The sequence below is a fragment of the Gouania willdenowi genome, chromosome 6 (assembly GCF_900634775.1).
Source record: "Gouania willdenowi chromosome 6, fGouWil2.1, whole genome shotgun sequence".
In the NCBI taxonomy this organism is placed as follows: domain Eukaryota; kingdom Metazoa; phylum Chordata; class Actinopteri; order Blenniiformes; family Gobiesocidae; genus Gouania; species Gouania willdenowi.
In genome coordinates this window covers 52,377,722-52,402,719 of record NC_041049.1, presented here as the reverse complement: position 1 = coordinate 52,402,719, position 24,998 = coordinate 52,377,722, and the positions used below count along the sequence as shown (strand labels likewise).

Below are 24,998 nucleotides of genomic sequence, written 5' to 3'. Positions count from 1 at the left end.
TATATACGTGAATAAGCAAAACTAGGAGACAGAGAAAATCTGTTGATAATAAAGTTCTTTATCGGGTTGTATTCATAAGCTGTTTAAACTTTTATGTAGTGCACTCAGGCACAGTTTGTGTGATTTAGATTGATGGATAAACTTGGAGAGTCTTCGATGACATCATTGTGTGAGTAACCTCTAGTCCTCGAAAGATCGAAGCAATCAAAGAAAATAAACTAGAGGGCCGTGTGATCGATATTATATTGATAGAAAAAACATAAGAGTATATTTTGGTCTTGTGTGAGAATGCACAGAGAACCATTGTGCGGTAAACGACCTATCGCGGCCATCACCCAGGGGGGACGCCACCTGTTTATCTCTATTTCATTCAATAACCCAACCTGATACAAGTTGTCAGGTCAACTAATATTGACTAATTGGTAGGAATAGGAAAAGCAGAAAAGGCTATCAGCAAGCCAAATGAGTTTTAATTACAGCTCCTAACCAGATCTAGCAGATCTGTCAATCTCAAACACTTCGACTGGGACGATACTGGGGAGGGGAGAACAACCTCACAGACCCAAAGGGAGGACAGGAGGGGGGAAAATAATGATGTGCACAATAAAGAAAGACTGTGAAACTGGGAGAATCAGAAGGAATAAAGAAGTTTGGCCAAACAAAACAATAAAGAGGTGGAAAGAGCACAGATGTTGCATGGTGAAACGTTGCTGCCCTCTATGGGTTACATCTCAAAGCATGGACAGGTTTAAAAGGTAGTGTGTGCAAGGAAGTGGATATTGTGTGTGTGCATGTGTGTGTGTGTTTGTGTCCTGATTGCTCACAAAACCGTGAAGCCCTTTGAAGACAGACCAAGGGATTGGATGGACTGGGAGTGCAGGGTGGGGTTACCATGGGGTGGAGAAGGAAGAGAATAGTGATGATGTGAGGTGAGAGGCATGAAGGAGGGCCAGGGACAGCAAGCAGAAAGAATGGATTAACTCACTTGAACAAATCCTTCCATCACACATTCTCGCACACACACACACACACACACACACAAGAGTCAGTGGCCTGCAGGTGAAGCCTGCACGGTATCAAGTGAGAATCTCACTTTTTCCTCACATCAACGCTTATACCTGCGAATGCTGCAGTGAATAGACCACACAATGACATTTAGAGCATGTGTGCAAAAAAAAAAAACTCCATCACAGGATGGAGCCCCGATCCAAAAAGTAGGTTTCATTGATTTCCTTCAAATGTCAAGAGTGGGTGTTAGAACAACAAGGCACACCCTGTGAAATTTCATTGAGCAGCATTTTATTTTTGAACTCAGCTAAATCCCTACATTTAAGAGAAGTAAAGGTCTTTTCAAAACAAACACAAATATGGTCTGATTTACACTTAAATGCATGATCAATACTTCTTGTTTTTATCAATATGGCTTTGTTTTCAGGGCTTTCATACTCACGTTTCCTCAAACATGTATTCAACCTTCATTGGACTTCAAAAATGACTATAGGAATTAATAATTGAATGGAATCAAAACCTCAGTAAATCAGATCCTGGGTACTTAGACATGGGCGAGAGCAGGAGTCTGCAACCTGCGGCTCTGGAGCCTCATGTGGCTCTCTGACTCTTTTGCAATGGCTCCTCGTAGCTTTAAAAAAAAATTAAAACAATGAATTGTCATTTCTTACAGAGGGTGTCGATGATTTATGACATTAACTTCAAATAAAATTATGATAAAACAATTTGTTTACCTAAAAATAAATCACATTGAGCAATAACTCTGCCACCTTCCTACTTTAACTCCTGCAGCATCTACAGACCATCAACTTTCCTGCATCTGTGGCTAACCTTAAGTTTTAAATCCCTTGTAAGATAACTAAACTAACAAAAAGATGATTCTGGAAGAAAATAGAGATTGTATTTGTGTGGGGAAAGATTCATTTAATTGCCAACATGAGGCCTTAGCATGCATGCTTGATATGTTGCAAGAAATTAGCAATTAGCATGACTTGTCCGACATGATCAGTGTTATCAACCTCAAGTTATTTTTTGTAGCCCTTCCATCCATTAACTCATAAGATTATACAATAATATTTTAACTGTATGACATTTTATACACTGTATTGTCTTCATTGAGATTGTATTTTTTTCGGCTCCGGGAGGACTTTAATCCAGACGAGATTAGGCAAAATGGCTCCTTTGAGAGTAATCTGAACACTTTTTGCTCAACCAGCAAATTAAAGCTGCCAGAGACAACAAAGTTTTTTTTTATTTATTTATTTATTGTTTTATCAGATAAAAACATTGTAGTGTAGTAGTGTAGTGTAGGCCTCATAGATCAATAAATCAAAGATCATTTGTTTTGTAAGAATCAAGTAATAACACTTCTCTACATCCACATCCCACAATGCAATGCGCGAAACTCTTCCCACAAGATCAAAACAAACTTTCAAGCAACATTTTTAACATTTTAACATTTTACACCTTTTTTTTCTCTTGATCAAATTATCTTTGATGTATTGATCTATGAAGCCTACACTGTCTAAATCTGATTAAAAAAAGCATTCATCTCCAGCAGCTTTAAAAGATACGCAAGTTACACTTTTTCCAGAATACGTGCACTGATATTTTCTTTAACATGCATCCTTAGTTTTGTACTGTTAATGTCGATGACTCAGTTTATCAGTTGGCCATTACTTTTTCAGTCTCACTTGACACATATTACGTTTTTCTCTGTCCCTTTTTACCCACTTCATGACCAAATATTTGTCACATTACATTTTTTATTGGTTTACATTTCTAATTTTGTAAAATAGTGACTCCTGATGAAGTTGAATCTTATATTGTCTGGATTATAATTTGTTTGGTTAGTAAGAGAGGAGCTTAGTCATGCTTTTGTTTGAATATTTGTGATGGAGAAATAAATGTGGGATAGTAAAGGTAAGACGTTTTCTCTTGCGGCGTTATATTGAGATATCCAAATGTGAAAAGATTGTGGTATCGCACAAGGGGGTGAGGAGAGGGGGTATGTGGTGTCATACCTTTCCATCCCTCCAACATCTGTCCAATTGTCCAAAGCTCACTTGTCTTTTCAATAGCAGAAGACATGCCAGAAATTGTAGACTTTTTTGAAAAATATCTTAAATCTGGGCTGTGTTGACTGTTCTTGTTATGCAAAGATAGAAATACTCATTTGAAGAACGTTGTGATGACATAATTTGGTTTTAAATTAAACCGGCATGAAATGTCGGTTTATGCACTTTAAGTAGGAAAAATAGGCCCTACTTATGTTATTGATTATTTAACTTGTTTTATTTCCCTGTTGACTTGAAAATACTTGACCAAGTTGTGTTAAAGTGCACGATGCATGCTATCATTCTCTCCTTTAAGTGAGTGCAGGTGCAGACAAAAAGCTTTCAAGTAAATGACCTTATCAGAATAATGAATTAAATTGTAAAAATTGCACAGCTACCACTTACTGGCTTCTCTAGTCAATGTGCGCTGTAAAAAAAATGGATTAGTTTCATTTGTAAGGCAATTTCTTTCAAACGCAAGACATGAAATTAAATGTGCCATTGCCACGCACTCATACACTTACTGTGTGTGGGGGGGGGGAAAAACCCAGAAGAAACGTGTGATTTGGTGGATTAGTTTTAGATGAGGCGTGAGATTGTACTGCAGACAGTGAGTAATCAATTGTAATTAGGTCTGCTTTTTTTCTGGAAGTATTGGCGCTCAGACGTGTCAAGCAATGAACCAGGACAATATTGAACTTGGCTGTGAATTCTTTATCAACATGTACAGAGAACTGAAAAAAGGACAAAGCTCTGATCTGATTAGATAAAGATGAAGACCAATGAAACCACACGGCGCAAACGTGCAAATTATCTGTGAACAGAATCCTTGCTGCTACATTTTTCAAACAAAAGTCAAACAAAAGCCTTTTGATCATAAATCTTTAACACTATCAACGGCTGCCTTTGAGGTTATAATAATTTAATGTTCACTCTACAATCTGATATCCTTTCAACCCTGGACATTTTCTTTTAAATGCATTTCAGATCCAGCATGATTTACAAGACCAAGCTTGTATTATAGTAATTTGTCAAGAGTTGAGATTAAAATGGGCATCATACATATAAAAGTTACAATTTTTTCTTATCTATCCTGTCTCATTCGTGTCTTTATCTTTACACTGCTTTTAATCCACCTTTGGTCACAGTGGTGGTATTGATTGGATCCATTTCTTCGAGCTCATCCCTGTCCTGGTTGGTCATGCCTGCACTGTCATAGAGAGGCATCCATTAAACAAAGGAAATATATCAGTAATACTGCTAATATGTGTCCATATGTACATTTTCATAACAATTATGGAGAAAGTGCAAACCTCCATTAAGCTCCAAATCTCCTATTATGTCAGATATTAGCAGTTATCTTGATCAGTGATCCTGTTCATGGTACCATGATTAGGATCACTTTAAAGGCTTGGAGACATACAGTAGGTCCAATATGGGCACCTCCATTTTTTTTTTTTTAGAAAACCGTGATGAAATGCTCATTCCAGATCTGATCTGGATGAAACTCGATGCAGTACTCAAGAAACCAACCAACATGACTGGGTCAAATATCACAAAGGTCGGACAATTACGAACCAATATATGACCTATTTAAAGGTGCATTCACACTGACAGATCCTAGCAGATAAAACACTCTAATATTAGTTTGCTCTGATAGTCCTCCTACTTTGGGTGGTGTGAACATGCCAACAAAGTCTAGAGCGGATCAAACGGGCAAATTGTAGTGTGGTTGTCAAAGCCTAGAACGATTCGGAGTACCGTGAATACAACCACTCTGAGCGGATCAAGCACAGGAGGTATCGGACATGACATAGAGCGCACAAGCAGGCGACGGCGCAGAACAGGGCTTTAAAACCACCAAAAGCACAGTTTTTGCTCCATTGTTGAATGTTGTGAAAGAACAAACAAGAAGGCAGAAGTTTCTGCACACTCTTAGGCGCTCGCTTTGACCCATTGTTGAGAACCTCTTCTTCTGGTTTCTGTTTTTCTGCCTCGAGAAGTCTCTACTCTAGTACTGTCCCCCTCAAGCAGTTAGCTCATGCAACTGCACCAGAGGCTGTTTGGAGCAGATCAGAACCAGCACTTTGAATGGAAAACCAGGCCAAAAATAAGCTAATAAAATTATCACCTGACCTTCGCCCATTCGGACTAAATCCGAGACTAAACCGGTCTGAAAGCATCCTAAATTTCACCAATGATGAGAAAAGAGATTTTCCTTATTTTAAAACAGATCCAGAATCAGTATATTGATCTGGATCCCCTCCAAAATGTAATGGAATCTTCCATTTCGTAAACAAACAAATGAAAGCACTCGTTCAACGCAGACTTTTGAAAACGCCCAATTTTGCATGTGTCATAAGCTGCAGATGGACTTTTGATGGAGGTTAATGTTGGAACTCTATCTCAAACCAGATTTGACAGCCATTAATCCACAAACGACAGTAGAATTGACTTTCAAAGATGGCGGACATTCAACATGGTTTTTTGCTCTCTAACCTGGATCAGAATCCAGATCTTAACCAAACTGTATCTCGTGATAGACTTTAGTGAAATGAAGATATCCTGGCGATATCTACAAACTTCAACCTTCTGCCAAATCCACACTTTGGATCGGATCCGTACGAAACTCGACATTTTGATAGAGGTCACAACCCGACATCAATCCACCAAATTTGAATGAAATTAACACTTATTTAAACCGTATAGGAATTTTTGAATATCGTAAAAGGGCTTTCCAATGTTAAATTTAAAAAAAACGCTGAGTCAGCCATCGCGATCGAATTTGGATCATGTTTGGTCAGATGTTGCATGTCATAGCCTTACAACATCCTGCAAAATTGAACAAATCGATGAAGAGCAAACGGGAATAGGGAATTTTACAATTTTTGATATTTTTTGTGACCTTGATCTTGAAGCTACGTCCTTTAAATGGTCTCATCTGTGCCCTAAAATCAATTCACAGATAAACCGTATTCGAAAGTAATAAATACGGGTAACAATAGCTGTGAAAAGCTTTACCTGAAGATACATGTCGAGCTCTGACCTACTCATCCATTCCAAATCTTCCTGTCAGTACATCCAGGCCGACCCAATGAGTAAAATGTCAGCGCTTCACTGCTCAATGTAGGAGCAATTTGTCTTTCAGTTCAAGGGGAAACACCCGACTACTTAAAAATGTATACGACAAGCAGTTTATAATTAACAGCTTGGAAACTTTTGACCCAAATTGATTTATGATCAAGTACATCAATCATTGCCAGAGAAAGGAGGCACAACCCAAGCCCTTTTCCACCGAGAGCAGGGATAAAATGCATCATATTTGTTGCCACGGAGACCCTGCATTTGTCCATCCGCCTCCGTTGAGAGATTGCTTGATAGTGCTGCGTTCCACACACACACACACAAGCTCGAGAGCTACTCCTGTCAGTGATATCTCAAGAGACACTCACACCGTCTCTCAAGGGCATTCTAAAAAAAAAAAAAACTCTTCTCATTTTTATGCTGCTTTATTCTCCTCCTTGTTCTTCTACAACTGAACACCATCAATCTAACCATTTGCTTTAACTTTATTTCTCACTCCATTAGTTTCTAGGACACATAGCGGCTCAAAGAGAGGAAAAAGGGCAGAGATACAGATACAGGGTGAGGAGAAAAAAAAAGAGAAAGTCTGCCTCCTTGGAGAGATAAAAAGTAATTTCACAGTCAACTTGCTGTGATATATTGTTTCACAACAACAGGATTTGAGCAGATATGAGCCCTGTTTGGCATGTGCACTGAGCAGTTAGAGCATCAGCACTGGCTCTTTGAAAAAAATGATCATCATGTAGAATGAAGCAAAGGATATTTCATACATGTAGCCATCATATATATATAGCCAAACCATAAAAGAACTGAATAGCAGGGCAATAATTACAGTACTGGGCAGTAACTGGAAAATGGAAATAATGGTAACTGTGAAACATGTAGACGAAAAATGTAATTAGTGAGGATGTCAATTAGCAATAGTCCACATTTAGTCAGATTCTACCAACCAGAAGACCCCAGCGTTTATTGTAGCATTTTTGTAAGTTTAACGATTGTAATTGGCAAAAAATAAACCAAAAATTACCCATTCCAACCTATTGGAACAGTGACATTATACTGATTCCGAGGGGTATACTGACTGTAAGGCATTATATTATTTTTCAGTTTGAGAGTTCATACTGTGAATTTCTTCTTTTTTTTCCCTTCTCTTTTTTATACAAGACAATGACAAAGACAACAGTGTAAGACGCCAAAAAGACACTCAAAACAATATACTAAAAATAAATAACTACATTGGAATAATAATAAAATTTAATTAAATTAAAAAAGAAATCATTGACGACAGAAAGAAAAAAAAAAAGCAGATAAAGATAAATAAATTAATTTAGGAGGGAATTCTGACTTTGAGGCGTTATAACCCCAAATTAGTTTTAATTTGGGATTATTTAATACAAGAGGATGTTTCTTTGCCTTCACGTGATTGATGGTGAAGAGAAATAAGCAAAATAGCTGCAGCTCAAACAAAAGGAAAATAATGCCTTCATCTAATTCTACTCCATTGCTCGCATTCTTCATCCAATAACAAAATGCCAAGCATCTCTTATTCAAGTGGTAGCACACGCTCATTACTCTTGCCTCATCATTACACACACTGTTATCCAAGAACATGCCATGGCATTGATAGATGCCTTGTGCTTCATTAGCTGCAGTCTGTCCTGGGAATCACTTACACAATATCAATCAGCTCTGGCCAGAAAATTAATGAGGCAAATAGCAGATGGGATTTGTGACGTCATGTGAGAACTGATCTAAATCCAGTCAGAATAATTCATTTTGGCAATGCATTAGAAACTAAAGCTTTTTTAATAAACAAAAATTAATTATTCAGAAAAAACAGACCAAAGAAGACTCCTAATTAAGTGCAAACCAAACAGTAGACGGTGAGATGAGTTTGGGTATGAATGAATAGTTGTCATTTCTTCACAATTTGCTGTTCCTCTGAAACTGGGACACGTATCCCAGGACTTGCTCTGATGCTTTGATGACCTTGTTCTGAAGATAAAGAGCACTGTTTATAGAAGTCTCATTCAGAAAATAGCGATAGTTCACCATGATGCCGCAGGAGTTAGCGAACCCCCGCGGGCTGGTGTCGGCCTGCCAGTTCAACCTCCACATGGTTGCACCGTTTTGTAAGTGGAAGTTAGCCACAGGGTTTAGAGCGTAGCCCCTCCTCTTCTCCCCATACAGGTACCAGGCACAAAGACGCATTAGAACTGGTTCTAAGACGTTGGGCAGCTTCTCTGAGTGCATCCACTCACTGGTGCTGATCAGCTTGCGGAGGGAATCCATGGCCTGCATTCCTGGGCTAGAGTCTGTAGCCTGTTCCACTTCCTTCCACTCCTGCTCTGAGAGCAGGTCAGAGCCCCGACCTTCTTTTCTGTACTGGCTGAGGAGACCCTGGAGCCAGGACGAAAAGCCAGGAATCGGTGACAGGCTGGAAAACTGAGCCATGTGAGGGAACTCACTCTGGAGGAGAAAAGGAGAGAAAATGTTTAGTTCTGTCCTATGAATGCACTGGGGCTTTAAACAGTTTGATATCATAAACTAAGACAGATATTGAACTGTTCAAGATATGTATCTTTATTAGAGCTACAGTAGTTGTAAACATGGATTAGGCTACCTTTGAGTTATGTCATATAACTGGCAAATATAAACACGATAGAGTGAGAACAAAAGTTCATTATGATCTTATTAGCGTCTTATTAGCGTAGTTTGCAGAATTATGTGAAAAGTAGGGGTGTCCTGATCCGATATTGATATCGAATATTGGTCCGATATCAGCCAGAAAACAAATTTTCGGATTTTAACAGACAGCATCTAAAATTTCCCATGTATATTTTTATCATATTTATTCAATTGTAAAATACTGTAGATATTATGTTAAAGGTTAAAATTCATGTAACCAATTGGTTAATAATAAATGGGTCAATTTTCTCACACCTGTTGCTGACTATTGTTCTCTGTTTGAGTAACATCACTTGATCAAGTCTTTTCTAACATTTCACACTACAAAATAAGTAATAAAAGTATGTATGATTCATGCTGGCATCGCATCGGATTGATATCGGTATCAGCCAATACCTAAGGCTGCAATATGGGTATCGTATCCGAAGTGGAAAAAGTTGTATTGGGACATCCCTAGTGAAAAGTACTTTAAGAGTAACTAAACCCGGAAACCACTTTTTTCTTCTCAATACAAATGTATTTGGTTATGAAGTATTTCAATTTGGCATATTTTGTTGTAAAATGTCAGTGTTACTGCCCTCTATGGGTTGAAACCCGACTATTACATCAGATTTTTGCTATTGGCTGAGAACAAGATCAAGTGACAATGTGGGACCATCTTACACCACAAACAAGCACTGTTAGCCACACCCCTTTTTATAAAAACTAGCACCTGTGGGCTCTATGATCTGTGGTGAGTATGTTAGATTGAGAGAATAGTGAATAGAGATGTATATTGAGTAATGAGTAGCTAGCTAACATAGCATAGATTGTTCATTTGAGATTTTATAATACAGACTGGGCGTGTCTTAACTGCTCCAGGAGCCCCGCCCATAATCAAGGCATTTTTTTTAAATTCCCTCCTAGTGGCAGGTCAGGAGAAAGCAGGGGTTTAGTTACTATTTAAAGGACGTGGACTAAATTATATGCAAAGATAGACCTTGGGCCATGGAAAATTCCATTAAATTTTGGAGGTGGTCTGGATAATTTAACTGGCATTTTGAGGTAACTAGGGAAAACACTGCATAATAATATTCTACGCTTCATCCTCGGTTCATCTCTGTGCGTGGAAAGCAAGTAATTTTCTGAGTGGAGTTTGCGTGCGCTGCTGTTTGTGCTGATTACTCATGGGCAATATATCGAAATTCAAGCTATATCGAGATTTCTATTTTAGCAATATAGAAAATTTGAATATTGCCGTAATTATATGTTTTTAATTTTATAGGTCATTTTGAATTAAAATGCTGGTTTAATGAGTCGCTGCTTTCACTACAGCATGAAAAGCTCAGTTAGATGTATTTCTGAGTGCGTCCTAACCCAGACCTTACCCTGAACATCCACACTACATAACTCACTCACATGTGCTGTCAAAAGTGCACAATGTGTGCCAAAAGTGGCGCACATTGTGCAGCTGTTTGTTAATTAATGTACTTGTGTGGCATTTTGCATCAGCAAATTTAACCCTGGTCAAAATTTATTGAGTTAAAAATATTGACATGTATATCGCATATCGCCATTTTGAGAAACAAATATCTAGATATGAGTTTTGGTTCATATCGCCCAGTGTTTATTTTGTTTTTGGACTCCGGCTCTTCCCACAGTCTTAAAGACGTATGTCATTAGAATCTCTAGAGAGCCTATAGGAGTTAATGGGTTTGAATATGTTTGTGTTGGATTTATGATAGATCCAGCCTCTGGTACACAATATACCGTGAGTGGTATAGAAGTTGAGTGAGAAATTAAAGAGTAAAATTTACCGTTTACCGTCAAACAAACTACTTTGTTGTGCTGAACTCGTGCGGCAGCATCTGCCTTTAGTTCCTGACAGAAACGGGGATAAAATTTCACGCCATTGCTTTTCAAACTTCCCCCAGTGAGGAAGATTAACTCCGAACCACAGCAATCATTCTGACCTCCTCTAGAGTTTCTTACAGCTGTATCTTTTCTCGCCATCAACAGGACACAGCCACACATAAACTAGCTCCCCATCACCAAGAGTTTCATTCCACTCCTTCACCCGTCGCCCTTGCGCCTAACCCTGTCCAATCCATCCACTTCTGCTTCAGTGTTGATAAGTGTTGGATTAATAAGAAAGTCAAGCATAGAAAGGCAGCTGGTGAAAGCGAAAGTGTCAGACAATCCCTGCAGGGACTTACTGTTGTCTGTTTTACTTGCTCTTTGACACTTTTCCCCACTCTTTCACTCTATTTTATTCTCACTTCTTACTTGGAAATAACATGACACTGCCCTCCTTGCTCCAACCACCTCCTTCAATAACAAACTGGAACAGGTTTTTGCACAAAGAATTAAAGAAAAGAAGAATAAAATAAAAAATAAAACATTGCAGTGAAAAAAATAAAGGAACGCAGCTAGAACTTTGTGTGGGTCCAGATCTACAAAGATAAGCATGTAGTCCTTTCTTCCCTTTAAATCACAGCTGTGACCTTTTCTATTGCACACTATCATCTATCCATCATCAGCGCTGCCTCGCTGTGGCACTGCTATCCCTCTCCTTTCCTTTATATAAGGTAAAGCCCTGTCAAATCCAGGGTCTCTGAGGAACATGAGTCTGGCTCAGTGTGCCATCCAAGGTACAGCAATACATTGACTCTCGGTCAAGGGTGTGACTCCGGGGGTTATTTTTACTAGATAACACAACAAAAACTAATGCAGTTACACATTTTTAATAAAGGGAAAGGCAGGGTCCAATGAAAGGATTTTTGTCACAATTTACGAAATACAAACAGTGCTATCCAAACTGGCTATCTGTCCTGTTTTATTTATTTCATTGTGCTTTTTTCAATCACATGGTACCATTCTATAGCAAACTACAATGATGATGCAACCTTATGTTGGTCAGTAAATACAGTAAATAACTGCCTTGAAATAGGCCTCTGTCGCTTTAAGAAGCTCCTACCCGTTCCGACATACACCTTCAGCTCGTTGTCTGTGGCGTCATCACAACACTACTGTACCTCCTCCTCACGCATTGAAAATATCGATCTTTGGTGCATTTTAATTTGACTATTGGAAAGGAGCTACACAGCTAAATACGTAATTTTGAAGCTACATTTTGCAATTCAGTAATACATAATGAAACTATGTTGCAATGAAATCATAAATATAACATAAAATGCACAATCTTTTTTATCATAAAGGGCAACAGCTAAAAGTTTGATTCATAATTACATTAATAGTTACATTTTGGAGCTGGATGTTTGGCTAAGGACAGTTATGTTACATTATGAAGCTAGATAAACAAATTCAATGTATATTCCACAATATTTGGAGAATCGCAATTTTCCCATGCTTTTTTCTGTAATGACTGTAGTCATTTTAAATGTAAAATTGTTCCAAAAAGTCAATTTTCCTGCAATTATTTAACACAATTTCCCCACATTAAAAATTGGTCACAAAATTAATGAAATTTGAAAGAGCAAACCCTGCAGGGACTGATATGCCATTTATTGCTTGGATATTGTTGGCGTCTTACACACTTTATGTATGATTTATACATTGTGTAAAGTACAAACTTGGGTACATTAATCAATGTTTTTTTTTTTTATTTATTTCTATTCGCGTACCCCCTATGACAATTTGCATACCCCTGGGGATACCCGTACCCCACTTTGGGAACCTAGGCTGTAGATAAGGAGCTGTGTCCCATCTGTTGGATGGAGATATTTTTTATTTTATTTTTGAAGTTCACTTTCATTAACAGTGGGAAATAAAGACAACTACATCAGCTAATTTCTACTTTACAGAATATTTCTACAATCATCGTTATGAAAACGTACTTTTTGAAAATGGCTTTTTTTTTCCTGTTCATTTAAAACTTGCAGGTTTTCATTTCTTAGTGACTAAAAAGAATAAAATTAGAGCTGCAGTCCATTAGCCACATTCTAATATCTTGTATTATTTAAAGAAAAGAAGAAAAAAAAAACTTCCACATTGCGACTTTTTTTTTTGTTTGTTTCATTGTAGACATATCATTTTTACAAACAGCAGTTAGACTAATGGTGTGGTTATGATCTATTCTAAATTCTACATAATTGCCCATTAGATATAAAAAAACATTTTCTTGTGTATTGAGCTTTGATGTCGTTTGTGTACAAAATGTTGGTGAACAGATCATAATGAGGATGCAGGCAGGATTTAACACAAACATTATGAGAGTGGGCGGTAGACTAGTGAAGGACAAACATTGCAGGAGTGGGTGGTAATAGTCAGAAAACCACTTGGAATTAGTTTGAGAAAATAGTTCTGCTTAGGGCACAAGACTGAAGTAACCAGTGAAAACCTTTACCACAAAGAAGAGTGAAGAAATCGTGTTTTCAAATACAACTTCAGTATTAGTTTGTTTCAACCTACCTGTAGTTTCACATTTAAAGCAACTGACAATCGTTTTGGGGTCACCTGTGCTTAGAACCACCTTCATATCCTGCGTACCCACCTGCAGTTCTCGTACCACCCTCTTAATGAGGTAGTTACCCAGCTCCACGCCCTGAAGGCCAGCCTGAGTTGAAGAGATGGAGTAAAAGATGGCTGAATTGATCTTGTTTACGTCTTCCTCTGATTCAAGGGTGGCGAACTCACGAACAATGCTCTGGAGAAAAAGAAAATAACATGAAAATATAAGGATCTTTAAAATAATCATTTTTTTGTACAATTAGGGAGGAAGTTAAGCAAAACAATGAAAAAACTCATCCAATCAAATTATGTTGTGCAACTATATTTTAGGCACGTTAAACAAAAACAGCAATCTGGAGTTTGTGTTTCTAACCTGGATGTTATCAGCGATGTCTTCAGTCAAGGCCACATGAAGCACAACTAAGGGTTCTCCTGGCATGGCGGCGTGGGTGAAGGCATAACAGCGGCGATACGGCCCAACTCTGCGCTTCAGGTCAGTCCAGTTCCTTATAGGATGCACTGCTTCGTACCTAGCACAGGTATGCTACTTTTTATCTTGTTCAAACCAAGTGCATTTCTGAATACCTCTATTGCTTTCGGGCAAAGGTGGGCAACCTTTATCACAGCGGGGATAATCATATTATCAATATTAATGCCATGTTTGATCATCAAAAAGGAGAAAACAAAGGTTTGTGTGTATTTTGTTGTCGGTTGTTGTGTTTCAAAATGTGTTTCATTTTGTCCATTTTTGTTGTAATTTTGTATGTTTTTCTTTCATTTTGCATGTTTTGGTTGATGTTTTGTATATTTTTGGCATCCTTATGTGAATTTTTGTTTTTTGTGTATTTGTTGCTTATAGGTTTATTAATTCAGTGTATATAATCAGTGTGTTTATAATTATTGTCCTTTTGCATATATTTTTTTGTAATTTTATGTTTTTGAGTAATTTTGTGTATTTTTGCTGTTGTTTTTGTGTATGTTGTTGTCATTTTGTATTTTTTTTCTGTCGTTTTGTGCATTCACTTTTGGAAACACAAGGTGATGACAAATACACAGAAAAATATACACAAAAATAACAGAAAATGTACAAAATTACAACAAAAATACACAAAAGACAACTAAAATAGACAAACAAATGGCAACAATGCACAACTGGCGGCCCGGGGATCACGTGCAGCCCAAGGTAAACGCACAAAAATTACTTAAAAATTACATTAAATGAGTACAAAAACATACAAAATTTAAAAACATTAGTCAAAACGACAAACAAGATACACAAAAAAATAAAAAACACTTCAAAATATAAACTGACTAGAGCACTCGGAGAGCACAGACCTCCGCCAAGTACAGCACGAGTACCGGGCGGGACATTCACACAATGCACTTCCCTACCACTACTACATTACCCATAAGCCACCACGCTTAAAGGAGCAGGCTCAGGCACAGGTTCTGTTTTCCTATTTTTTTTTGTATTTTCTCATTTTTGGTAATCTAGAACGTCAAATCATCCAAATCCGTTCATAACCTTCAAGTTATCTTGCCAACAGACAGACAGACAGACAGACAGACAAACGCAGGGTAAAACATTACCTTCCGCTCTGTGCTTCGCACTTGGCGGAGGTAATAAATATACAAAACAACAAAAATATACAAAATTACTCTAAAAACTTAGAACAAAATACACAAAATTATTTATAACACAATGACAACATATACACACAAAATGAAAGAGAAATATACAAAATGATAACAAAAACACACACGATGACAACAAAAATGCACAAAATCACAAGAAAAACACACAAAACTACAACAAACACGCAAAACCCTTAGTTCCTTCCTGTATTAATGCTATGATTGATCATTATTCTAAATGCTGACATGAATGTTGTCGATAGTCTGGCTCTCAGATCAGAAAATCACAATTTTGTGGCCCCACGGTGATAAAAGTTGTTCATCTCTGTTCTAAAACCTTTGTAAACCTCTAATTTCTTCTTGAACATCTTTTGTAATCATTTTCCTGTGTTTACTTTACCCAGACTTGCCAACAACTGGTCAGAAGAGGCTTGGTGAGGTTTTTTTTTTACTGTGCATTAAACAGCAACATTATGAATGATCTTACTGACTGATCTTCTGCAGTATCTCACAGGGAGACTGCCAGGTGATCCTCTCAAGCCGCAGGAGACCGACAGAGAACCATTCAGACAGTAAGCTCTTCAACGTAGCATTCAGGTCCTGTGGGAGAAAAAGACATTTATTAAACAGTAACTTTCATCATGATGATGATCAAAGATTTATGAAAACCCTGGCCCTGAGTAAAACTTATCAGGTGCACGAAGGACACAAACACTATTGTTATCATAACTGCTACTGTTATTCATTTATTCTACTTTTGTGCTTTGCTTGACCCTGAATGGAAGCATGTGAGTGACTGATCGTATTTGGAGAATGGGAATTGTTGTGCTATGAAAATAGTAATAAAACAGGAATAAAAAATTCAGTGAAATGAAAAGCATCGCTCAAGGTACGTAACCACGAGAAAGAATCAACAATAGAAAACATCAATATTTTGTTTTATGACCTCTTGACACCTGTCTTTTGGGAAGTTTCTCTACTAGATTTTATTAAATGGCAAGAAAGTCAGTTACATTTATTTGTAGGCAAAAAAAAATAACAACTATATACCCACATTTCAGTCTGTGTCTCTCCTGTACGTCTCTTATATCGGCCTGAATGTTTTCATTTATTAATGGCATTTTGTTGACGCGGCGGCTCTAAAAGGAGAACCTCAATAAACAACCTTCCATTTCAAAGCAGACCTGTCCTCCAGTACAGCTCAGACTTCATTTAAAGCCAAATCTCTCACAAATAAACAAACAAGAGTAAACTTGCGCTTATGCCGAGGCACACAAATACAGCACATATTGGCTGTTCCGTTTGATGACTCCTCTCCAGGCTCCCTTTATTGCCAGCTTGTCAATCACAATACCTCCTGTAAACAAGCGTGTCTGATCTCCTCTAAAACTATCAATGCTAACTAAAGTATTTCTTAGCATGCAAACATTTATATTCTTCTCAACAATTAAATTTTCAGCATTCTATGTTACCGTTTCACTAATTCAGACAAACGTTCTCTGGGAAATTTACTTTGATCTCCTGACATGTTTCGACTGTCTACTGATCGCTTTGATGTTTCCTTGACTTCCATCGGTTTTTCAGACCCGCTTGTTCCTATTTTTCAGGGTCGCGGGCGTCTGTCTGTCTCTGGCTCATGCTGGGCACAAGGCGGAGGTACACCCTGGACAGGGCGCCAGTCCACGTTGTTTCCCTTACTTCTATGTAATAATTCCAGCAAATTAAAGAATTTAATTCCAAAAAAGTTATGGAATTTGCTCGATATATATATATATACTTTGTTGCAATAATTAAACAAAATATCAAAAATATCATTTTCACAGACAACTGTCATCAAAAGTACAATGCATTTTTTTTTTTACAAAACAGAACAGAACAAACAAGAAACCAACGAACAAAAAAAAAAAAAAAAGGGGGGAGCAATAAAATTTTAATCATGTTTTCCAAGTTATCTCTATTGTTTTATTTTATTTATTCTAAAGTTTGCTCAACTCTTCTCAACCAAAGATTTATTTTGGGTGAATTTTGTTGTTTTCATGTCCTTATCACCTGCTCCATGGCTGTAACACACTAAACATTAAAGAGTGGGATATCCGCCTTGTTTATTATTAATGATTAGTTTATTCCCAAAAGGTTTTCTAATTTCAGGTTTTGATTAAGTTGAAAAATATTTGTCAGTACCTTCTCAAGCTCTTTCCAGAATTTGCTCAGAGTAGGTCATGTAAGAAGCATATTTATATTATATGGAATTATTACGTGGAAGTCAAAGCGATCAGCAGACGCCTCTGAAGAAGACTGGCAGTAGACAGTCGAAACATGTCAGGAGATCAAAATAAATTTCTCTGAATAAATGAAACCTTGTCCTTAACATATTATTCAAAAAGAAGTTGAAGGATCTACTTTCAGCATTCTGTTTGAGAATTTTATTCATAATTTATTTTCTTTAGTAAAAAGCAAATCAGAATTAACAGAGAAATAAAAAAAAGTTGAGTGAAACTTAAGTTGCTATGGTTAAAAAAAACCTTTTGTGTGGTCGATAATCCTATCCAATCACTTCTGACGATAACTCAATATGAACAACAGCACGAGGTTAAAGCAGCTGCTGCCTTTGGTAACCAACTCTCACTCACATAAAAGGAGGTCAAAGTAAAACGTAAGTTCCTTTGACCGAGCGGAAAATAAAAGCCTTTAGAAATGAAGAAATCCAAGCGTTAGAAAGTTTAAATCGTCAAAGAGATGGAGTGGCAGGAAGAGGTTGTAAAAAAGCAAAATCCTGCAATCCATTAGAAAGAAAATGAAACAACACTTTTTGACACAAGAGCAGTATTGCTGCAGTGAGTGAGGCACTGATGCTTAAAGCTGATACAGCCTCTGCCACAATGACCCTCTCTACCTTGAGCTGGATTTATTTTGTGATTAAACAGACGGATTGAGGCTGCAGTCCCTGGACAGTCTCAGTCTATCTACACAAGGCTGAAAGACCACTGATAACTCAAGTGTTCATGGGTCACAGGCACAGGATGCCGATACCTTTCCCCCAGTCGGCTGCGTGACACCAGTCAACCCAGCAGCCAGGAGGTAAAAATAGTCACACGGATACGAAAGCCATGACTGAAATACAAGGTCACACTTAAGGTGGCATCTTTCATCTGATCTGGAGGAAACAGGACCGTAAATTATACAACAAAAAGATGTTGAAATAATTAATTAAACATTAAGTAAAGCTGCTACTCACAATCATTTTTGAAATCTGATAAATAATAATAATGGCTTGGATTTATGTAGTGTTTTTTTTAAAGCGCGTACAGAAATCATTATTCATTCACATCAGTCATACCGGTGGTGGTAAGCTACAATGTAACCACGACCGACAGAAGCGTGGCTGCCATTTCTCGCCGACAGCCCCGTTCTCCTGACCACCGCAAACATTCATGCACAATTCATACCCATTCATATGAGGCAATGTGGGTAAAGTGCCTTGCCCAAGGACACAACGACAATGACTCGGATAGAGTACGATTCAAATCCTAGTACTTCCTTTGCCCGACGACAACATTTTGCTCAGAATAACACTTAAAAAACATATACAGAGCATAATGATGGAATGAATGAGTGATGAACACATTTTAAAGAATCTCATTTTGTAAATAAATGGAAAAAAAAAGATGTATTCCTATAGTTTTTATCATTTCTGGTCCTCTGCCGCTTGGTAATAATGATTATAATCATCATTATTGTGATTATTAGGGATGTAACGATTCACTCAACTCCCGATACGATTCTCTCACAATTTTATTTGACAAAATAAGACCGTAGACTAATGATGACTAAAACTTTTTTTTTTCCTTCGAAATAGAAATAAAAATACTGTACTATTTTCATTTATCTTTCATTGTCAAAAGAATCCCTTGATAAACTATGCAAAACAATGCAATTTAATTAAAAATAAATCCTGAATGAAATAAATAAAGAAATAGTACAAATAAAGAAGAAGCCTATTCATTTAAATTCTGGCTCGACAGTAAACGATGCAAAACTGCATAATGGTTCCTTTTCTTTTTAAAAGTGCAACTGAAAATGTATTTTGTGAATTAACAACTGGACTTTAAAACAAATCCCATATCAAAAAAATAATATAAATAAACAAACTATGGCTTTCATTCTCTCTCTCTCTTGTTTCTCCCTTTCCTCTGTGTGCTCCTCTTACTTTGGATTTCACATGTTCTTTCTTTCTTTCTCACCTGTTCCATTATGTCTTGGGGAAGCCAAAATGCTTCCACACTTCTGATTTAAAACACGGTGGTGCGTCCTGAATTTCAATTTATAAATAGATAGTGCCCTCTGCTGTTCAAAAAATATATAAATAAATTAAAATTAAAATTAAAAAATAAAACTAAATAAAAAAAGTATTTAATTAATTTTTCCATCCCTAATGATTATCATTTTTAACTAAAATTAAACAATTGAAAACCCTTTATTTTTAATGCTTTCATTGGTTTCCACACACTCACTCTCACTCTCTCTCAAGTACCCCCTGTAGTGCCATCAAGTACTGCCATTTGAGAAACACTGGTCTACTATATAATAAAAGGATGATTAGGATGATGACCGTTCCCACTGAAGTATACTTCCACGTTTCCCAAGATGCATTTCAAACCTAGAATGACCAAAACTTGATGCACACTGAGGCTAAATATCTCTGTTGATTCACCACCTTTGATTCTTAAAAAAAAATTAAGTGAGAAAGTGACCAAGTAAAATATCAACATGTGCTCATTTTATCATTTGATCCATAAAACTTGCAGAAAACACATTTCATTCCAATGTTTCTAAGATTTTCGGAGACCCGCCATTATGCTACTTACAAAACTTCTGGTTCACTTCAAAATAAGAGCCCTATTCACAAATTGTTAAAAAAAAATAATGGACGATAAGAAGAGATGCTTTTGTTTTGAAAAGAGGATGTTTGATTTTTCAGCTTGAAGCCGACCCCAGGACCATTTTACATTCTGCTCGCAATGCATCATGGTGCGGTTGAGTATGACTAGTGTGCCCACCATGCATACTTAGGAAATGTCCTGATAATGTATATATTTTTCGCATACTATCGTTCCATACTATCTAATGTGAACGCACTACATACTAATTATGATGTCAAATTTAGTATGAGTAGTATGTCAGTATGGCATTTCGAACACAGCCATAGTGTTTGCTTCACTGACCATGACAAAATCAAACATCATTTGCTCAAAAAAAAGATGAAAAAGGTTAAAATTGCCGCTTGAAAGTTTGTTTTCATTCCCCCGTAAACCATACGTTTGTTGACATTTTAGTGCATTGCATTGTGGGATGTGGACTCAGGGAGAGATGCAGAGAAGTGTTTCAACGCCTTCAAGTTCCCTAACAAGCAGTGTAGGATTAACCAATGAATACTTGGGGATGCATTGATGTCTTTACATGGAACAGCTTATGATGATCATCTCCCAAAAGCTTGTCTGGCCTTCTCTGCAGGGATGGCACTTTAACACAAACACTAAAAGCTTTAGAAGTATTTACCAAGGCCCGTTTCACATTTTCAGCTCAATCGATTTCAGCAACAACAACAAGCAGAGCATGCTGACCAGTACGAGGAGGACCAAAGTGGTCACATAAGTGTAGAAGCCGGTATTTTGTATTCATCGTGGACCTTTTGAAACTGTAAAAGCTTTCAGTGGGCTCGGGTTACTGGGATTAAACATATCTGCACTGACTCCCAGCAGGTTAAAAAACACAGAGATAGAGGAAATGAGAAGCCCTCTGCTGTTAGTGCTAGCAGGTCACCAAAAAAGCCTATTAGGCAGTAGCAGCCAACTCTGGAAAACACTAAACTGTAAGATCAAAAGGAGACAAATACTTTCAGCACTTTTCCACAACAAACAAAAACATCAAAATGAGCAATATTTATCTGGTTTGCTATGCTGCCATCATCTCAACAGGCGGGAGAGAAAAGGCTCATAATGGACTGTCATAACAGAACTTTAAATTGTTGTTGATTTGTGCAATTTAGTGAAACAAGCAGGCTATCAACAGTTTTTTTCCAAGAAATCGGAAAATATGGTGCAACACATCTACAGCCTTATGCTGCGTTCACAACTGATGCCTCATGAAATGTTTGTGTGTCCAAATTACATAGAAAGTCAATGGATAGACGCGGCCCAGAGACGAAATCTTTCCTGTGCGGCGGTGCGGTCCGATCCGAGCGTTGGTCGTGCGAGCGCGCTCCTGATGTTTTGTCATATTTGCAAGAGTTGAAAACATTGAACTCCAGCGACTGTTTTGCAATGACGCGCAGGCACAAAAGTCAATCAGAGTCCTCGTTGACGATGAAGTCAACGAGAAAATTGTTCTTTACTGCCAAAAAACTCTACATAGAAGAAGAAGAAACCATTCATATAGCGTTGGACTAGATTTATGTAGCGCTTTATCCCTACACTTAAGTGGTCCCAAAGCGCTTTACATATCAGCTCATTCACCCTCACACACCAATGGGACAGAGCTGCCATGCAAGGCGCTAGTCGACCACTGGGAGCAATTTAGGGTTCAGTGTCTTGCCCAAGGACACTTCGACACGAAGACAGGTATAGACTGGGATTGAATCCCCCAATCTCTTGATCAGAAGACGACTCCTCGACCCATGGTCGCCTTCATTGTAGCCGTTTGTGACCGACCCGAGCTGTACGATACGGCTCTTCCTTTTCAAAGAAAGGTAAAGAGCAGCGAATTTCCTGGAGTCCCCCCACCTCCTCCATAGTTGAGTGTGAAAACAACTGGTTGCTGCCTTTTTGGGAGTCTGGTGGGCGGTGCTTTGCTTCAAACGCACATATGAAGCAAATTGGGGACATTTTTTGATCCTGCAAAACGTTTTGTGCGGCAGACGCATCCGGTGCTGTAGAAGACGCATTCGGTGTGAACGCAGCATTAGTGGATACAAATGTGCTTTAAATCAGGCCATTTTATCAGTGGTCCTTTGTGTAATGGCCACCCAGCTGACACTGCAGGCTATTTTATCCTTTCCTAAGACAAAAACTAATATAGTAACTAACTGGAGACAATTAAACAACAATAATTCAACTATAAATTAAAAGAAAAGATGATTAAACCTGCAGAAAAAGATTTGGTTGAAGTCTCTCATTGTGGCTCATCTTAATGCAAGCCCTGCTGTGTACTGTACACTATACTATAGAAACTATAGTGATGGGCAAATTTTATCACAAAAATGGGATTGTCTGATCCAAAGGCCACATTATCAAGTCGTCATGTCAGCATTTAGAAGAACTTACAAGTGTGCGTTATATGTCATTCATATTATCTTGGAGAGCACCTTACTTTCATTGTATATGTTGAACATTAATTGCCTTTTTCGAGTAATTTTGACTATATATTTTAAATGTCTTTTGTTTAATTTTTTTGTCATTATGTGTATATTTCTGTAATTACCTAAATATCTTCATTGTTTGCCTGTCAGCAGGATTACCTCAAAAGTACTTAATGGATTTTATCCAAAATTTAACCAAAGATTCCATTACATTTTGCAGGGAATCTGAATCAATATACTCATTCTGGATTAGTTTCAAAAATCAAAAAATCCCTATCTCTCCTCATTAGCAACATTTTAATTCATATCTTTGTTTGTAATCGACTGATGTTCATTAAATTTGACTCAGTTTTCTGACACGTGATTGGTTTACAGTCAATACTCACTGTTGCTATGGGAAGGAAAACATTTCTCAAAGAGTTGATGTAATTTGAAGATATTTAAAGATCTGTAAAAGAAAGATATTTTTTTCTAAGTACAGTGGAAGTCAAAAGTCTAACTGAGATGTTTAAAGAAAAGAAAAAAAAGGTATAACAAAAACAAACAAAACACACGGGAACTCTGAGGTTAAAGTGGTGTATCATTGTAGCTTTTTGTTCGAGCTAGTGGAAATATGCTTCTGACGTCAAGACGTGTAACTATTTATATTTATATTAGTAAGTAAAGGAATCTAGAGCAAAGGTCCTCAGTGTTGTAGACGTAATGAAATGTGATCCACTAAGTGTTAAAAGAGCAGCAGAGGGTGCTGTGTAGTGTTGTGTTCTGTAATGTTCCATGCAATCCTGCAAAAAAAAAAGCGAACATTCTTACTTTTGAGTGACGCGGGCACCCGTAGACAATGTGAATAGCTAGTTTCTTGTTTTACCTTTATATCGGGGCTATCGCTAGCTTTGGATGAGATTATTTCAAAGACGTCGGCTCGGAGATCCACCAGAAACTTCACACCGCCTTCCACTCTGCTTATGTGGCTCAGTAGCTGTTTGTATCGGGGTGTCAAAGTGTACCGTAGTCGGTCCTCTGCTTGTAAAACAGTAGCAAGGTCCCTGAGCTGTGTGTCCAGGAGCTTTACAGAGAGCTCAGAGACACTTTTATGGTCCACCCCGTAGTCTTGAGACAGCTTAGTCAGGAAATACAGTTTGTCCTCTTTGTCCAGAGTTTTGTAAAAGTGCATGAACTCCACACTGTTGGATTCAGGTGGAGGAGGGTGTTTGTCTCTGGTTTCGTATGAGGGCACAGGTGCGACGACCCGGGACAGTATCTCCTCCATGCCCGTGACCGGGGTTGAGTACCCGCGAACAAAGCCGACGCCCGGAGCTTTCAGGGCGGCTTTGAGGACCGTTGGGTGTCGCCAGCCGCGCCTCAAACTGATCCGGAAAGCCCAGATTACAGGGTGGGATATCATAGCCGATAAAGTCTCGGTTTACTGTTTGGAAGTGAACATAGAGCGGATGAGGGAATCATTTCCGGGTTTCTTAAAGGGACAGTACACGTACACTTTCCAGGGCAATGAAATCTACTGTGAGATTCTCAACTGGTGGGGCAAGGCCCAAAAGTGAGCCGTGGACCAGTTTTTGTGAGCTGAGAGCATGTATAAAAACAACTTTTTTTTTTTTTTTTTAATACATAATGTTTTGTTTTTTTTAATCTGAAGTATCAAACATGCATTACATTTTGATTTTAATTTTAAAGTACAATGAACTTATATATAAGTACAATAATGTATTAATGTTTCAATTTGATTATTACTAGTGCAGTGCCAGTAGGAAGCATGTCTAGCTATAGAAAAGTGGGAGGTTAAGTAGTTTTTTTATGAATGGTTTACATGGGAGCTTTAATTCCTCTTTAATTCAGAATAAAAGTTAAATCCTCTTTAAACTGACCTTGTAAACACTCAATTCTTAATGCAAATTTAATTCTGAATTACACGCACAATTTATTATTATTTTTATTGCACGCACACACATGAACAGTAATGATCTTGTTTTATTTTTTCATCTTGAAGTAGCAAACATGCATGCATTCATTCTTAATTTAATTTTAAAGTACAATAAACTTATTTAACAGATAAGTAGAAGAATGTATTCAAGTTTTAATTTGATTATCATTTCATTGTTTAACTTTTTCAGGGGACAATTTTGTCATTTTTTATATTGCTGTGATGCACGTTTTTGGCTTCAAATAAAAAATGGGGAAAAAAAGATTTTTGAAAGTTACATCTTTATTATATCACGTTCAAATGCACCATCTTTTAAAGCAAGGCAAGGCAAGTTTATTTGTATAGTGCATTTCATACAAAAGACAATTCAATGTGCTTTACATGATTAAAAAGTGCAACTAATATTTAACAGTTTAAAAATCAATAAGAACATTAAAATCAGCGACAACAGTATGATTACAAATCTCCCTCTCAATCATACACAGTAGAGAAAAGAGTGCCTTTAACTTAGATTTAAAAATGTTCACATTGGATGCTGACTTCAGCTCTGCTGGCAGTTTGTTCCACTACTTTGCAGCATAACAACTAAAAGCAGCAGCACCATGTGTAATTAAATCATTTTAGAATTTAAACATTTTCTTTGATTCAGGTTCAGGTGGGTATTGAAGCCAGACTAGTTTGGAGTAAATGTCCTACAGGACTCACTCAGGACCTCCATCTGTGAGGTATTGATCTTTCCTCTCCCTAGTCTTTTGGCAGATTTCTAATGTTGTCACTAAGCATTCTT

General features: G+C 37.5%; 1 protein-coding gene across 1 annotated transcript; it reads right to left on the bottom strand.

Annotated features, from left to right (window-relative positions):
• Nucleotides 1-6,558: 6,558 nt before the first annotated feature.
• mlycd (malonyl-CoA decarboxylase) lies at nt 6,559-23,749 on the bottom strand. The gene is made up of 5 exons (XM_028449993.1): nt 23,141-23,749; nt 15,409-15,521; nt 13,660-13,816; nt 13,330-13,482; nt 6,559-8,618 (listed from the first exon to the last, which is right to left on the bottom strand). Exons 1-5 carry the CDS (start codon nt 23,675-23,677, stop codon nt 8,073-8,075), a joined length of 1,506 nt encoding a protein of 501 aa, XP_028305794.1. The 5' UTR covers nt 23,678-23,749; the 3' UTR covers nt 6,559-8,072.
• Nucleotides 23,750-24,998: the final 1,249 nt, after the last annotated feature.